General features: G+C 41.8%; 1 protein-coding gene across 1 annotated transcript in view; it reads left to right on the plus strand.

Annotated features, from left to right (window-relative positions):
* Positions 1 to 18,345, plus strand: part of LOC137783442 (astrotactin-2-like) — a 218,803-nt gene that overhangs the window by 51,470 nt on the left and 148,988 nt on the right. The window contains exon 3 of the mRNA XM_068573373.1: positions 9,945 to 10,356. Within this exon, the coding sequence (XP_068429474.1) occupies positions 9,945 to 10,356 (412 nt within the window). The remainder of the gene's footprint in view (positions 1 to 9,944; positions 10,357 to 18,345) is intronic.

Below are 18,345 nucleotides of genomic sequence, written 5' to 3' on the forward strand. Positions count from 1 at the left end.
TTGATTGCTATAAAATGAGGATGTTCAGTTAAGATAGTTCTTTATGTGTTGATCACTTCACAGATATTTACTGCTGGGAATTAGACCATCTTCACTGCATATCTCATTAACCTCTATGAACCCTAAAGATAGCACAATCAAGCTGTGCAATGCTAACTACCGTAAGCTATCAGACCAATGACTTCCCCCACCCCTTATCTGCTTTTTTTCTCTCACTATTGATTCATCCCTGTTCTGCCTGTTCTTTTCATGGTCCCTGTAACTAAAGTGACTAAAGTATTGTAGACATTTGCCACTAATGTACATTTTAACTGCTTAAGTTCTCTCCCCTTAGGACTAACGATCACAGATGTGTTTCGCTAGCAGCTATCGATGACTCAAGTACCAATTGCGAACATCTGTGCTGTTTGAATTGGGCTCGGGAGAGTCATAAAGACCTGGTATTAGCATTTATTTACAAAGCAACGTCGTCACTGCAGGACCACGCCCGCTCCACGGCACAGAAACTGACATGTTCCCTTCAGGCGTCTATGTTTTACCCCCTGGCCTGAGTAAAAAATCTGTTGGAAAACACTCCACTGAATAACATGATATAAGAGAGGCGGAGCTATGAGGAGCATGCGAATGACCAGGCATTTTAGCGGTAGAGCAAGAGGGGACAGTTTTTGATTGAATCTGGCACAAATGGACAAAGACTATGCTCCCTTTCATCTGCTGGCGCTCGCTGACAGGTCTACTCTCACAAGCCGTTGTGGTAACACTTGGCAGACAGCTGCAGATACAAATAAAGGCCTCACTTCAAGCTAGACGACAGAGAATATAACAAGGGCTGAGTCCCCAGCTGCCTCTGATGCTGGTTAGCACCAGCACAAGCACACACTAACCCTTACAAACACCTATAATCACACACATTGCACTCGCAAGGTTTGAAGGCAACAATCTTCCTTTCTCTAGCAGAAAGCAAAGTTATTCATTTCTCAATTTTAGCCGTATGTTTTTCTTTTTTTCTTTATTCTGTTAAATATCACAATATTGCTTCTGACGACACAGCAAAAAGAACAGTATGAGTAATCTTTGTAAGCCTTGAAACACATTTTTACAAAGTATATACATGCCCCTCCAAGCTAAATGGGAAAACCAAATTACTGTGTGTGTGTGTGTGTGTGTGTGTGTGTGTGTGTGGGTGTGTGTGTGTGTGTGTCCACCTTTATGTTCCTCACATGCTGCTCTTTACAGGTATGCCCCATTGTCCACACTCTGATGCCTATATCTTAACAAAAGCAAAAATCCATTCGGTGCCCCTTTCATTCCTCAGCCCTTTCTTTTTCTCAATCAAAGTCACCCCATGGGTCTCATTGTCCATGCCCTCTTATTGCCTTGTTATCAACAGCTGTAGAAAGGCTGTATTGGCCCCTCGTGACACCACTGCAAATATTGGCATTACCTTTCTAATCACATGTCTTTCTCTGAAATGTCACAGAGGCGGGCGGGTGTGTGCTTACAGTTGGCTTCCACTGTCTCAGTGTGCAGATGTAATTCATCTCTTCTGAAAGCCAATGGAAGAACCATAATGTAGTGCGGGAGGGTGGGGGTGCTGTTCGGCTGTGGGAGCATTGCAGTCTCCTCTTTTCCAGCACTAATTTGCCACAGTAATGAGCAAGCAGTGGTGCATGGTCATCAGGCAATTACATTTGGTTACCATGCAAACAGTGAGCATCATGGGATGTCATTATACTGAGAAATATACCCAGGCTCTATTACAATAGTGTGAAAAAACAAAGGCAAGCTATTATCTAGAGCAGAACCATTTTTTTCAACATGTACATGGTTTTAAAATGCTAAATGTTCTTCCTTGAAGGACTCCCTCATGGGTTGCAGCTTATGTATTCAGTCATCTATATTTAATGTTCTCCACACACGCACAGTTATCTATTTTTATTATTTCCATTTTGCTATAATTAAAATACAGATTTGTATGTGTGTGTGTGTGTGTGTATAAATATTAATTCATATATTTTGTTTGTACCTAATTTACCTTGAACCGTATGCATCGGTACAACAAACAATCTGGGGGAACTGAAACAAAAGATAACAGTTTTCATTCATAGGACGACCAAAACAAATTCATGTCTGATTTTACTTTGAAATGCCCACTGAGGCATAATGGGAAATGCTTACCTGAATGCCCCCTGTAGATTTGAGTAAATACTGATGTTCTCTATCAGGATGCGCTCTAAAGTTAGATGAGAGATAATGCAGAGGTCCCTTTCCCCTCCATTACTGATCCAAAACACTTTGCTATCATGCTCCTAAAACAGACTGTTGTTGTTATTTCAGTAACATTTCAATTCAGTCGATGCTACTCAATTCTGGAGGATCTTTTTTTTTGTTCATAACAAACAGACAGAGTTACATTCCTGACTAAAACAATTCCACTGCACTTTTAGTCACTGCAACACGGACAACCAGCTAGCAAAACTAGCCGTGTTGGTTGCATGCTATGACACATAGACAATAGCAAGCAACTAAGTACCAATGTGCAATCACACTGTGGGTGCACATTGTATTATATTGTTTGTTTGGCACTGCTAAATGAATGGCATGGCCTGTAAAGACAGGCTTTTAAATCCTTTAAACATAAAAAGCACTGCATACCTATGAAGTGAGATGTCATTTATCTCTGTAATCTACAGACGCAGACTTCATCCTTCTGTCGAGGTCTGGACTGACTTATTGTTAGTCTGGCTGAGAGGAAAGTGGTGGGTGTAGGGCATGCATGGGCTGAAGCTGACACTCCTGGGAGAGAGGTATTGGGTGGGCAGCTGCACTCCACCAGCAAATCAGCCCTAATTCTCCGTTATAATTCACACGGCCAGAGCTCAAGACAGCATTATCTGGCCTCGAATCTTTTCCCTGTGTGGGATGGAGCACCGTGGCATGTAAAAGGGGGAGGATAGAGAGGCGGAGTAATGAAGGGATGGGAATCAAAGCAATGGAAAAGACCTGGGAGTGGATGACGGAAACATGTATTAGTTCCCATGGCGAGGGAAACAAAATGGAAAGGTCGACCTGGTGCTTTCCAGTTAAACTGTGGGAGATTTTCATTCAGTTTTCAATCACAGTGTAATCAGATTTTTATGATTAGGTACGGGCTTTTCGTCAGTGTAATTTCTCCAGTGATTTACGTAGCCGGGGCTGTGGACTGTTTCAAATGATTCTCCGTCATTTCAAAATGGATTATTTTACTGACATCAAAAAACTTTACGTTACAAATCGAGATTCAACACACATTTATGCACCGACCTTCCGAAGACGGGTGGCTTTTTGCTTTACATTTGTAACAACCAAACAAACAATGCTATTACCGAGTAAACATAGAGCTCATGCAAAGTAGCGGTAATGTCGAACATTGAAACTGAGCATCGTCTGCTTTCATCGTGGTTTCCAGAAGTATTGTCCCTATAGCAACTCCTTCCTGGTGACATAATGCAGATTGGGAAAGATGGCAAGCTGTGATTGGTCAGACACCATCATGTAGTCTGTCAATTCTCTCTGCCAAGGCACAAGAACACGCGACGACTATATTAGTTTCATCCAACACAGCGACACAATGATTGTGTACTGTGAACCTGGTATGAAACTAATAGCCTTTTTGCTGCTAACGCCAGTCTGCATCACGTCTCTGAGAGCAGAAGTTATTTGTCTGCGCGTCCAGGTAATGAACAGCCATGGCTTCTTCAAGGTGAATTAGCCTGAGAGGAAACATTAACCAGAAAGCCAAGTCCTGTCATTCACGCTGCGACTTGGAGTTGGACGGAGAGAATGGAGAGCAGATGCTAAGGCACATGCCACTTTAACTTCCTGCTGGGAGAGAGAGAGAGCGATGGGAGAAACTGATACAACACTGAGAGGGGGGGCAGTGTAACAAAGAGTGGGTGGCTGACAAATATAAGATGATGACAGAAAAAAAGAGTTGCAGAGCGCGCTAGATGATGTTGTTGTTGACACACAGAACAGGGCGTTAAGGGTGCGTTTGTTTGTGTGTGTGGGCAGCCCACGTGTACACCTGTGTGCATACATGAGTATCTTCTTGGCGTGCCATCCGTGGCACGTCATCTGCTTTTTTTGTTTCTTCTCTCTTCTATTTTGACTTTCTGAATTCAGCATGGGACTATTCCACAGTGTGATTTGCGCTGAACAATACCCGAAAGATTGCTACAGTCCAATCTTCCCCCTGGAACAGGAAGGAGATGAATGCTAGGGTTTAGCGAGCCGCAGCCTCCACTGTGCACAGATGGTGGCTCAACCGGAGAGCATGTGTTGGATGTGTTTGCTCTGAGTCTCGTTGTTTTTGATGCACAAAGACGCTTAATAGGATCACAGAAGAGACAGTTGTGCCAAAGTACATATACACGTCGATGTAATTGATCATCAAACTTCCTGGCTGTTGAAGAGTTTGATGTGTGTTTTGAGCGTTTGATTAAGTAATGCTTCTATCAATTAACTTGCTACAATGTGTGTTTACATATTTATAACCACTTTCTACTCAGGCCACGTATTGTTGACTCTTTCTGAAACGTGCACTGCGAAGGAAGAGAAGAAAGAGACGATAGAGAGGTTCATGCAGTTATTTACAATTAACGTCGCTCCCTTTGACTTAATGCTGCTCACTAATGTTTTTAATATACAATGTGGCAAAGCGTCTGCCGAGACATATGCTATTTTCCGTGAATGAATGTGCCAAAGAGAGGTGACACATCTGAGGGATCCATGGTGACTGTGCTATTCCTGTCCTCAAGAGAAGAAACGCCATCAGAGTTAGAGTCACATTGCAGAGATTAGACACGACGGCAGAAATTATGCAGAAACAATGCCAGAGCAAAACAACTCCAAAAAAAAAAACTCAAGATGTTGCGACATCTTTGCCCGATGTTGCAAAAGTCAATGTTGACCATATTACATGCAACAGAACCTGATTTGCTTGAAAATAAGTAACTTAAAAGAGCATATCGTATTGTTTTGTCCTTTCAAAGGAATAGTTGGAATTCTTTGAAATGGGGTCGTGCGAGGTATGTTTCTGAAGTCAGTCGGCACACCTTCAGTTTGGAGAAGCAGGCAGAAGTTACGGCGAGGCAGCAAAGCAATTATTTTGGTGGCTAAAATATGTTTCCCCTGCAGAAGTGCTCCTGAGTTGATACTCCTGCCTGTGTCATCTCCTGTAGCTAATTCACTGACTATGAAGGAGCACCTCAGACAACCACCTTTCTATTCTAAACTATCCCTTTCCCCCAAAAAATAACTACACAAAAACAAACAGCGAGATCCAATACTGATCAGGAAGCTGTATTGACCGCTCTGAGTTAGTAAACACCTCGGGTTCCACTTATTGGCTTATTCGAAAGACTCCCAAAAAAGATGTTGGGAGGAACCGTCTGCAATACATCAGTGATTCACATGAACTGCAGCTCGATGATCCAATGAGGTTTTGCTGTGGGTTTACTAAACTAGTCAGACTGCTCTGGTGTCTGTGATCTGGTTGGCTTTACTGTCCCTATCGTGACGTTCAGGCAGCCAGTCATTCGCCTTGCATGTTAGTGAGTTGACCTTATGATAACTTTGATAACTTTCATTATTTGTCAGACAAAGAAATGAAAAATTAATTTTCCGAGTCCTGATCCCGCGTCGCTGTGTTAATTGTTCTTTTATCTCTTGTTATATGCTGAATATGTAACGTGCTATTAGTATTCTTACAACAATATCCTCTTCTTTTCTCTTCCTGTATAACACAAAACTAGTCTTGATGACTCATCTTGACCTCTAAAGCATTCATGTGTCTAATCAAATGTGATTTTGTGTGACCAAATAACCCCGTCCATCATTGTGTAATACATAGAGTATTATCTTAATACGAGGTGCAACAACGTTCCTAAACTTATACTTATTAAAGTCACCCTCATTTAAACATATAAGCAGGAAAAACACAATCCTGTTCATTGACTTCACATCGCGGTGGATATTTTTGGTAAAATGTGTATTTAATGGAGAGAAAACTCAATTAATATTCGGTATTGTGGTCATATTTGCTACTGCATGGATGTATTTTTCTCTCAGCCAAAGAACCGCATCAGGAGATTGTGTACTTTGCCATAAATCTCTGCATTAAAACACAAAAAGTAAACCAGCCATAATGGCAGCATGATTTGAATAATATACATATTGTTTACTCATAACTCAGTCTTTTATAGCTTTGTCCAGCACTTGCAGGTTTCTTCTGAGGGTTGTGCACTCCACCCATATCATTTTGACTTTCACAAGTTCAACATAAATGCACAGACCTGCCTTTGTCCTTCTTCGTCCTTGGTTTGAAGAAGACTGTCATGGCTAAACTATGGTAATGGTTTAATCTCAGGAAATTGCAGCCATAATATCTGTTATAAAAAAATGTGAGAGGAAGTGTTGAATACTTCAGTGCAGGTGCCAGATTCTACATTGAATCTATAAAAGACTGAGGATTAAAAAAAAAGGTGAGAAGGGATGAAACCATTGCAAGTGAGCCTGGCAGGGGAGAAAAGAGGCAACATGATCCCCAGTGGAGAGGAAAAGGTAGAACGGTTGGATAGGAAGTGAAATGTAAAAAGCAGGCACAGCTAGAAAATGAAAATTTCAAGAGAAGGCGAAGGGCACAGATAGGAGAACAGAAGGCAGAGGAAAGAATAACATGCAAATTTGGAAAATTGAAGCATTATTGAGAGGAAAAAAGAATGCAGGCTAAGGAAAATAATCACGGTCTGAAATAAACCTATAACACACAAAAAAAGAGTTGAATTATGGGCTTTCCAGCCAATCTCCTCCCCATGAAGTCACTTAGGACTGAAGCAGCAGGGATTTGTAGGGTCTGAAGATGAACCGAAAACCCATTTTCCCTCATGGCTACATCTGCCAGTGTGAATTTATATGGCTGTTGTACTGAAGAGCGGAAGAAAGATGTGATCAAACATGAAGGGGAATGGAGACAGACAGACGCGCTGTAATCGAGAAGGAGAGGGAACAAAAAGCGAGAACGGTGGGAAGTGCAGAGGAAAACAATGTGAGATGATACAGGAAAAGGGAATTTGAGAGAATCTTAAGGGCACAGAAGTGACAGAGTCAAATTAACAGAGATGCAAAAAGGAAAAGCTGACATGTGGTATATATATATAGTTTTTTAGGAGGAGTGCTTGAGCTTTGTAAAGCTTTTAGCTCCTCTGTATTCTAATGGTACTTGCACAATAAGTCTGCAGTATTTATATTTGAGTGTACGCAGGGTAATTAAGGTCTGAATGACAGTATGTCCTACCAGTGCATGGTGTAATTGTAAAAAGTGCCATTACCCAAAGTTATCATGACAAATGAACTCTTTCTCTACATTCCTTTGACAATCAACTGATGTGGTAGCAGCGTTGAGATGAATAAATGCATCACGAAGCTCCAGAAAATGCACAAAAGCAGAGATTTGAACATTTTATTATTTTCATTGCAGTTTCCTGTAATGGTGCTGCAGAGCCTCACGATATCACTCCATTATCACTCCGCTGCTAACATGAAACATAAGCCTTCATGCGTTTGTTTTTTGCCATTCTTCAGGGTGAATTAATGTAGAAGTTCACACGAAGGGGAGTGTGCGGGACTGCATTTCTGCAAAGCTGCCATCCTATTGGAGATTAATGAACACGTTTGTCCGTGGTGCTAGTCCTCGCCGGGCTGCCTCCCCTCTCCGCGTAGTTTGATTTATGGACACCCAGCAGTGCATGAGTTATATTTTCAGAGGGGTTTGTTTTTCCCTATGAAGATGGAATTTTAAATGTTGTGATGAATGATCTCTTGTGGATTTTATGCATTTTTCTCGTCTTCTTTAGTCTGGTTTTGGTCTGCGTGCGTGGGTCTGCATTTGCACACGCGTGCCCTGCGTTTTCGCTCCTGTGGCGGAAGTTTATGCAGATGTGCATCCATGTGTGCATGTGTGAATATCACCACGCCTTTAAATATATGCTTGCAAAAGTGCTGAACCTACATTTTCTCACACTGACGTCCTGCAGATATATATATATATATATATATATATATATATATATATATATATATATATATATTAGGTTGCAATGCCTTGCACCTTGCAATACTACATCTTGCGTGTGGGATGTCATTGCGGGGGTTAAAAAAATCTAAGAATAAGTCTCGCCCTCCCTTTTTCCCACCGCTCTGTCTGCACATACGGATACTTTATCATCCAGCCGAGGCATGCATGTTAGGGCGTTTCTCTGATGGTGAGATATTGAGTGAACCGTGGAGAAATGTGATGCTCCTTGGTGAATTTCCAGGCCACAGAAAGAGGAGGAATGGACCATAGGAAGAAAAGAGAGGCCGACACAGGCTAATATCCCTGGTGCATTGGTGTGTGTGACACTCAGGCGATAGGAGTCCAGATGCAGGAGTTCTGCTCCAGAGCAAATCATGTCTGCCACACGCGTGTCTGTGTGCTGTTGAAACGACACACATATACAGGGAATGGAGACAATGACGTCAATTCCTTCTGGTAGACATGGAGTACATTTATCTGTTGTGAATCTTATGGTTGTTGAAAACCTCTTCTTATTATTTTTTGAGGGTGTAGTTATTGATTTTGTTGTAAAGGTTAGGCTGCATTTCAATAGAAGGTCATATTAACTCCTGTACATGTGACTATACATGTCGGCGAATGATTGCAGTGTATCTTCAAAATGCTCCATGCTCCATGAATATGTGGCAAACGTGGTGATTTTGAGCATCATAAAAATGTAATGTGCTGTAAATAAATTGCATTGTTTGTATGTGTTTATTTGAAATAGTTCACATTTGTATCCTTCCCTCATTTCTTCTAGTTATTTGCAAATGTCATCATTGCTTCAGGGGATACACTGTGTTTAATTTCTTGTGTTTCTTTCCCAAAATAAGACCAGAACAACTAACAATCCTTCCTTTGTCTTGTGATGGGGTTTGGCAAAATACCATAAACATGGACGAAGAAATTTGAAGCATTTGAAGCAACTAAATCATTATACATCAGATTGCTAAAAATGTGTAATTGATTCAGCAACAAAGTAGCATTTATATTTGACACATCTAGTATTTAGAGATACCTGACACGGGGATGTGTGGAGGGAGCAACGCTAGGCAAAGATACTGTGTGAGGTGAACGAGACAGGTGCATCCTGGTGTTGATTAAATAAAGTTAATTACTTTGGCTCACTCACAAAAACCAACAATGTGTCAAAAAATGTGTCAAAAAAATGTTAAAATTCACTCGTATCCGAAAACAGGTTTTCCATTCAGTGTTACTCACACTTCCCAAGTATTCTTTTCAATGTCCATTGGGAATATGCAAAAGTTTTATTTGGGTCTGTACGAAATCTATAAATTTAAATATAAAAGATTCGTATATACGGATATGTATTAACATTATGTCATGAAAGCCAGCACGTCCATAAATTGTGTTAGGTGTTGCACAGTGTCAGACGTTGCAAAGCTCTTCTCTACAAACTCTTGGCTTCCTTCTTGGGATTTTTCCCTTTTCATTCACTAAAATAGTTGCCTGTATGTTGACCCGTGCACTTGTCTGAAGCTGAGGCACAAATTAGTTGGTCTCTTTAGCACCTTGTTAGCAACCTTGTGTTGTTTTGAGCGCTCGCTCGTTGAAGTGATGATTGCCAGACCTCATTCAATAAGTGGCAAATGGTTCTAATCACCATTCAACCCATTGTAAGTGACAGCGGAGCAGCGATTCCCATTAGAGGTGTAATACATGTTCCTTTTGTTGCGCAGTCCATAGAATATCAGCATTACCAATTAAGCGTGGACCTCAGAGTTTGCCGTCCTTGTAAGCTTCCCTTCACATTTCCCTTTCTTTCTTTTCTCTCGCTTTCATTCAGGGAGGCCTCATTGCCCTCCTCCTTCTGATTCTCCTCTTCACCCTCGTCCTGTACACCCGCCACCGGTGGTGCAAGCGCCGACGCATCCCCCAGAAGAGCGCCAGCACCGAGGCCACCCACGAGATCCACTACATTCCCTCCGTTCTGCTCGGACCCCAGGGCCGGGACAGCTACCGGGGCTCCCGGAGCACGCACCAGCACGGGAGCTCCGTCATCGGCATGCCCATTCGGGAAACCCCCATTCTGGATGATTACGACTGCGACGAGGACGACACGGGCGGACACTCGCTTAACTCCACGCCCAACCAGCTCCACGCCAAGCTCAGTGACGGGAAGGTCCACGAGGACTACGGAGGGCACGCGGACATCATGTGCAAGGAAAACGAGATCAAGCATAATTTTGAAAAACGAGGTGGGTTGAATACCTTTCCCTTGAAAAAAAAAAAAACAATTTAGTATGATGGAAATAATATCTGTGTGCGTAAAGGAGATGGATGATGTGATTGCTTTGAGATGAACAGCACGACGGTGGGTTTGTCTCTTGTCATTCAACTAAGAGCAGCATACATTAATATCATTTGAGTTGTCACAGACGGTCTGGTGTGCTCAGTGGTGGCTTCTGAGAGCATGATTCGTACATCCGTGGAGGCGCTCGGTGCCAGCTCCCCAGATGGCCGAGCCTGGACAGTTCACTCTGGCTCTAGCCAGCCCGACCATGTTCTCGATAGGACAGCATGTACTGCTTGAATTTAGTCTAAATGCAGCAGGTCTGCATGAGTCACGCCATTACATCATGCTGGTAATGATACAATCTCTGTGTTTCCTTCTGAAACCACATCGACAGTGAACCCGCACCCCGCTCAGTTAACATAGCCATCGGCCCTGCGCGTGTCACGCAGCGCCGTGTCATTTTAATGTAATGTCTAAAGGTCAAGTGACAGGGGCCATCGGTCTGGTCGATTAGATGCTGAGGTGTGCTAGTGGGTGGCCCGCTGACCCTCGCTAAACATCGTCAGTGGTCTGCACTTCAAGCGAGGGCCAAAATGCTATTCAGCCATTATTAAAAATACTGCAAAGTGATGCTTCCAAAAAATTCAGCTGTCGAGATCCCAAACAAGTTATCTAAACATTGTGATCTCAGGCAATGCAGCATTTGTTCACATCATATCCGTTTGAACTCGGGGTGCTCTTCTGCAAAGCACAACTTTAATAATTGAAGGGTGCTGACGGAGTTGGAGGGTGCCGTAGTTATTCATGTATTAATGAATTATGCATTGGGGAGGTTTGTGGAAATGCCCTCTCGCGCCCAGAGTATTTATCACCTAGCATAACCGCATTCACGCAAGCTTTTTTACGTCTGACTGGGCGCTTACTTACTGAAAATAGGCTAATAAGGATAACCACTGATTTATATTTCACTTTTTTTAGGCATAACGCTGATCCATGTGAGAGATTCTGAAAGAAAGTATTTACTTACAGCTCAACAACAGAGAAAGCTGATTATGTTTGTAGTTTTATTGTTATTTAAAAAAAGGATTTGGATGGATGATAATAATATAGAAATGTATAAAAATTACAACAATTTTCATTTTAACACAAACAGTAAGTTAACATAAATATCTGAAATATATAATCCCCATGGATTATGGCTATGCAGGGTTGTGCATGGCATTGGCTTTTGTATATAGTATATTTTGCCCTCATTTAATGATTAAACAGAAGATTATGCAACAAGGTAAAGAGACTGAGGTTAATTCCTCCTCTGTTCCCAAGTGGAGAGGCAACATGTTGGGACAGCCAGCGGGTAAGGAGGAGTGAGGCGGAGGTTAGAGAAGTCAAGGCTCCAACAATATGAGCCGGTCTCTTGGGATAATCACCGAATGACGCCATTATGGCAAGAGAACAAAAAGGTGACCGTTGCCCCCAAAACGCTTTGAGAAGAGAATCAAGCAAATTGGTTGAAAGCACTAAGACTAAATGTACTTTCATTAATGTTGAGACGCATCAAATTTAATCAAGAGAGACACGTGGAACATACAATTCCAGGGTCAAATTATGAATTAGTGGGCAATATGAAGTGCATTGCATCACATTAGGACACTTTATTACTGTTATGTGACAAATTATATGATGATTTTTTTTTAATGTCATCAAATACAGCTCTTGACACATCCTTCTATAAATCTCTCACAAAAGATATTCACACAAACCATTTAACGTGATTCCTTCCCATCCTTCCTCTGCATAGAGCGGCGACATTTATACGCAGGAGCGATTTCACTCCTGTGCCACCTGTTCTGTGCTCCTCGGCATCCGAAAAGTCTCCAAATCCCAGTCATCCTTTATCTGTCTGTCCTGCTGACAGATAACCCCTTTCAACTAAACTCAATTGTATTATTCCCTAGGGATTATGGCTATGCCTCACAGGGTTGTGCATGGCATTGGCTTTTGTTAAACAGACAACCAAACAAATGAGGCCTGTCAATTTCATTATTCAGCAATTCCCATGGCTTTGAGAATGCATTCGGGCTCGCGTGGACGGCGTAAATCAGGGGCAGCAAAAACCTTAGCGGCGTGCTGAAAATCATGTTCTGTGATGAGAGCTCGGGGATCAGTTCTCAGCGTCAGACCGCCATCATCACAGATACCCCGCCGCTCTGTTTTCAGTGCACAGCAGTACGCTGCATCTTCTGCCGCCGAGCTGCATGTGAAGCCTTTGTTGTTAGACGGGCAAATTATACAAGCAAGTTTCTTATTGGATTTCGTGAGACTATGGTGGGCGGACTTTAGGACCTCCAGGGAGCAAGAAACTTTTGAATGTTTAAGTTAAATGCATCAATTTGGGTCACTTTAGGAGCCAAATTAGAAGCTATGAAGAACTTGTAAACACATCTGTGCTCTAGCAGCTGCAACATTGTGAATCAATCATTTGAAACAATTCCTGCACAATTATTTAACTTTGACTTTCGGTGCTTGAAGTATATTTCATTACATTTAGCTGACGCTTTTATCCAAACTCTATACACTGTAAACACACCAACGGGGAACAATAAGGGTTAAAGTGTCTTGCTCAAGGACACAATGTTAATGGACTTGCGGAGCCTGGGCTCAAACCACCGATCCTCTGACAGAAAGACGGGCACGCTAACCACTGAGTCACGGTCACAACTAATTTGATTACAATACTTTTGTATATTTAATAAGTAACATAGTGAATGCAGGCATTTACACATATATTTTCACACTCGTATGTATTTGAATCCTAAACACATCAGGTGTGTAAATATGAATGCCGTTACCAAGTAAACGACGACAATTTCAAGAAGAATCAGGTGCCTCGCCCCCCAACGGACAGTCACTGAGGACGGTCACGCCCCCGGACTGGTGGATCTGTGGCTCCCCGCAGCATGAGAGGGCGCGGCGTGCCCTTCACACACATCCTCCCCTCCGGGAGGTCGACACAGTCTGGGCGAGGGCCGCTGTGAGCTGACACGGCCCGAGCAGAGAGACACACATTTACTTTCTGAGCCTGACTAGAGCCGGTCGCTGCACGGGGCTGTGGAGGAATTGCGGCGTTAAATGGGCCGGCCTGCCCACCCGTTCAGAAGGATGCAATTATTGCCCGTTTCATTATAAAACTATAGCAGAATACATTTGACATTGGCGGGCTGCCCTATTAAGCACGTGCCCTGGGAGCATTGGCTCCCGAATATTGAAAGTCTTTTTTTTTTTTTGCTAACAGCTTGCTAATGCGTGAGAATTGTTTGTTTTTTTGGAGCAATACTTTCATGGTCAGCAGGTACAGAATATTGTAATTATCAACGGAGATCATGCTCCTGTTTTCACATGGTGCAAATTAGTGGTGCAACGGATCAGAAGTCCGGATCAGCACAAAAGAAAAAAGGGAGCAAAGAGAGAGAGATCATGTTTTACTGATATATAATAATTACTGATCATTGCTGATCCAGATTGTTGATTGATTATAGCAGCTGGTCTCCACGGCTCCAAACCTTTTTTTTTCTAATAAAAACACACATTTCAGATGATAAGGAAATAAATATATATATATATATATATTTATATATGAAGGTTTACGCTAAAGCGATGGTTTGTTCCACCTCCAGTCAAAATGACCGAGCTTGTGTGTGATATTAAACAGAGACAGTAAGATGAGAAGTCTGAATATCACAGTGAAACAGTAACTGATTAGGCATAAATAAGTTTTTCTTTCAAGAATTTCCTTTGATTAAATAAAGTTTAATAAGCAATCTCCAGGATCTCCTTATTGAGCTGTACAAAATGGAAGAATACAATCATATATATAATAGTTGATAACTGCATGGCGTTTTTGCGTCGCTGAAAACGTCAGACAAAAATGACAGAAATGTGTCTTTTCACCCAAAAATCACAGACCAAATCACAGCGGCGGGGCCCAGGTCTAATGGCAGATGGTGATGTACAACTATATGCTGCTATTTCATTATTCTAGATAGTCAAAGCATCCTCTCTGTGGGCTAAATGGCCTCGGGCCTCAGGTTCAACGTGTGTGTCTGGAGATCAAAAGACAGACTGTGTGTAGTTCATCACTATCAAGTGTAAAAACACACATCATGTATTCCTGGCTGGCATTCTTTCATTGGGGTTGGCTGTACCATGTGGCTGCTTTATATATTATGCATTAATAGCTAATTTCATGTTTTTGTTTTCATGTTTGAGTCCAAACAAGTCTCTGTATTAATAATCTGTGTATTAATGTAATGTTCACAAGTGTGAGGCACTGAGCTGAAAATTACAACATCTTAAGTCAGAGAATATTATTGTTTCACAGCAAGGCCAAAAACAACCGTGCATAGAACAGATAAACAACATTAAAAAGTGGTTGGCCTGCCACTTCACACCACGGCTCTGCCAACACAATGCTGGGGGTGTGTTGGCTGGGCCCGTTGCTCCGGTTCTCACATTAATATCAAGCAATCCATCCACTTCCTGTGTGGAACGACACTCATCAGCTCTGCAGAATGACTCTACGACAACCGTCATTACTGCTTTTTTCCGCCTGCTGACACTGTTGTTTCTCACTCATTTAATCTAAATGGAGACGGCATTCAGGGTCACATGACCCTCTGATTGAACACAAGAACTGGAAGAACACAATTAACTTAAAGCTCGGGGAAAATGTTGTAGAATATATGCATTCAACGTAATAATACGAATATATAAAGATAAAGCATGTGCTACCTGGTGCTTGTTGAGAACCACACACACATATAATATATAATATTATAACACTGTTTAAGATAACTTCTGAGAACTCTTAAGCTGAGTTATCTCCAGGAGTCAAGTGCAACACTGCACTCCAACAAAATAAGTCGGTCAAAGCATTAAATGATATCTGCTTTTTCCCGCTGGATAGTAACTCACGCACTGAACTAACTGATCCATATGACCAGAGATATTATTGCGGCATTAAAATTGTTCTTTTGAAAGCACAAAGGTTGCTATAAACAGCTTTAGGAGCGTACTGTAGCTAATGAAAAAAGCATTGCTAGTAAAATAATATTGTTTCGCTATAGTTATGCATTGCAAAATCCCAAAAGGCGTTCCTGTCGTGTGTCATATTACTTTCCAGATGCAATTATGAAGTATTTATTTTATGTTGTAAACGCAGATGAAGCCTAGCGATGAAGCCCACATATAACCCACTGAGAATATGCTGTAAGATACTTAAAGTTTACTACCGTGAGGGAGTAAACATGCAACTAAATATTGCTTAAAATAGACAAAGAGAGACAAGCAGTTTGACAAAGATCCCGTGCTTTCAGTGGCTTTCCTCCCTCTGTGGAGACACTCCACACACGCTTAACAAAAAGCACACGTGTCCCTCCTGACTCCAACAAAGACAGTGTTGTACATGTTGGCTTTTTTCCCCGTAAGTTTTTCTACATCTAAGGAACAAGGGAGGAAACAACGTATATGAAGCTTGGCTACATTCTGGTAAATAATACAACCAGATCAAAGATGTCAGGGGTATCCTCGACTTCCTCTCTGTCCTTGGGGAGATGAAGGTCATATAGCCGAGAGGGAGGATCAAATTACATTCCTCCATGTTTCTTCGCAGACCTATAACTATGATGAAATATCAAAACGTTTCGACTCCTCTAGATCTACAGTGCTGATGGTCTTGTGAATTGAAAGAAGTTCAGAAGTAGATAAAAAAAAAGAAGATTGTTATATCATCCCCAAGACCACTGTCATTATCGAGTGTTTACTGAGCTCTAATTGAACTCAAGACGGGAGAGTATTAATCCAGTGTCAAGCTTCAGATCGCTAATGTGACATCATTGATGAGGAATGGCTGCCAGCTTGGCGCACTCGAGCTAGCTCAGGGTAATGTTTTGATTAATACTGAATCAAGCTTGTCATCCTTCCCCATGATAAATAGAGGGGAGTTAATTACAAAGACTTCCCATTCTTCCTTTCGCCCCATCTGCGGAAAAAAGCATTTAAGTCGCGTGCTGTCGATGAGGGCAATTTAGTGAGATGATTTAAAGACACGCGTGTGGAGCATATGTGCGGGTGTGCACAAACAACTCCGCGTGATCGAGATGGAGCACGTTCAAATTTCTTCCTGGGATTAGCTTGGCTAATAAATCCAATAAATGTGCTATTTTTTAAGCAGTTACTCATGCAACTGTGGCCTGTGCCCACTTCAGTGTGAAAACACACGGTGTCAGTTTCATCAATCACGGCCTCTAGTGTGTTTGTCTGTCCGGACGTTTCAAAGGCGCACAATGAGCAAACCCCTCTATGCACGGCAGCCGAGGGACTGATGTGCAGCAGAAAAGAATGAAATAAAGAGGGAGGAGAAAAGAACATGTCCAGGTATTGTGACTCACGAAATGAAGCCCCGGTAATCAAATCTGCCTTTGTCAGAGACGGAGAAAGACAAGCTACGTGCCAGTAGAAATGAGTTTGTATGCACCAAGGCCACGCAAAATCAATATCACGTGGGTCCATCGCACGCCAACTCACGAGTCATCTTCATGAGGCTGGTAAGAAATGTGGTGTTGGTATGTTCCTGTGCTCCTTGTGTTTCAAAGAGTGCATTCAAATTCTGATTGTACTTCTTCACACTGTTCAAAGAGACGGTGAAATAATAACACAAGACTAATAGGGCCCACTGTGTTGAACCCTGACGTGATGTATTGGGGTCTTTCTGTAATTAAGAATAAAATATGGGTAATAAAAAGGAAACGATGGCATTCGTAGCTACCGTGGATTTCAACAAATCATATTGCGGCATCTTAAAAAAGAAGATCTCACGGGTTGAATATATGTTTCCAGCCACCCGTTCATTTTGTGGGGTTGTTCAAGGTAGAATCCAAACTGCAGCTGTTCTCCTCATCCTGCCTTTGGTCAATATGCAATTGTCTGAAAAATACTGTCGCTTGCAGCGTATTAAAATAACTGAATTGTTTCTGGGTGTGATGAATTATCTTGGTGTCAGATAAATTGGCACTGTAATGTAATTAGATTTGCATAATATCGTTTCTGCTTCATTTCGGCTCCTACATTGAGGGAAATATTCCCAATAACACCGTTGCAGCAAGATATACATGGAATCTGTCAAGAGTTTAATATAGTTTTACTAGAAAGACATTCATTAGCACTTGACCACAATGATCATATGAATAACATCCCAATCACACAGGAATTAAACCTTTTTTAAACGTGAAATAAAATATAGAATTTTAAAGCAGAAAGTAGCAGGAGGCGGAGTTATCTTTAGACATTTAAATGATACATCATAGACTCATTACCTCTACAGTCTTCAAAGGCCAGAACAAAACAGAATAGAGTACATACCTCTTTTCGATACCCTGCATTATATAAAAGATCCTCTTCAACTACAATAAGAGTTATAGGAAATGACTGACTCGACAGTATCCACAATACAAAGAAGAACATCAAGGGGCATTTGGAAGTGATAATCACAGTGTGACTTGTGTCTCCTGTAAATAATGTAACCATTAACACACTGGTTGTGTAAACTGTGTTGTACAGTTGCATAGTGAAGCACAGCAGACAGGATGGAGGAACACTGTGCTGTGGAGGATGGCTTCCAGTCAGGAATCCATCCCTCTTGTCCACTGAGTCCAATCGGGTCACCTTGGCATTCGATGTCCAAGCGTTCCAAGCAGCTGCACTTGGAGAGAGAAAGGCAGAGAGAGGTCACGGTCCAGTGGCAGAAGTCGGGTGTTTTGACTCAAATTGCTATATGCTACGCATTTTGTAGAAGCCTATTCTTTGAGTAAGGTAACAGCGAAGCAATTTACTGCACTCATGCTCAGTGTTTTTTAGTTAGGTATAGGACAAAATATTGATCAGAACAAAATGTTAC

This window comes from Clinocottus analis, unplaced genomic scaffold (assembly GCF_023055335.1).
Source record: "Clinocottus analis isolate CAN_PGR_092001 unplaced genomic scaffold, fCliAna1.0.p SCAF_13, whole genome shotgun sequence".
Classification (NCBI taxonomy): Eukaryota; Metazoa; Chordata; class Actinopteri; order Perciformes; family Cottidae; genus Clinocottus; species Clinocottus analis.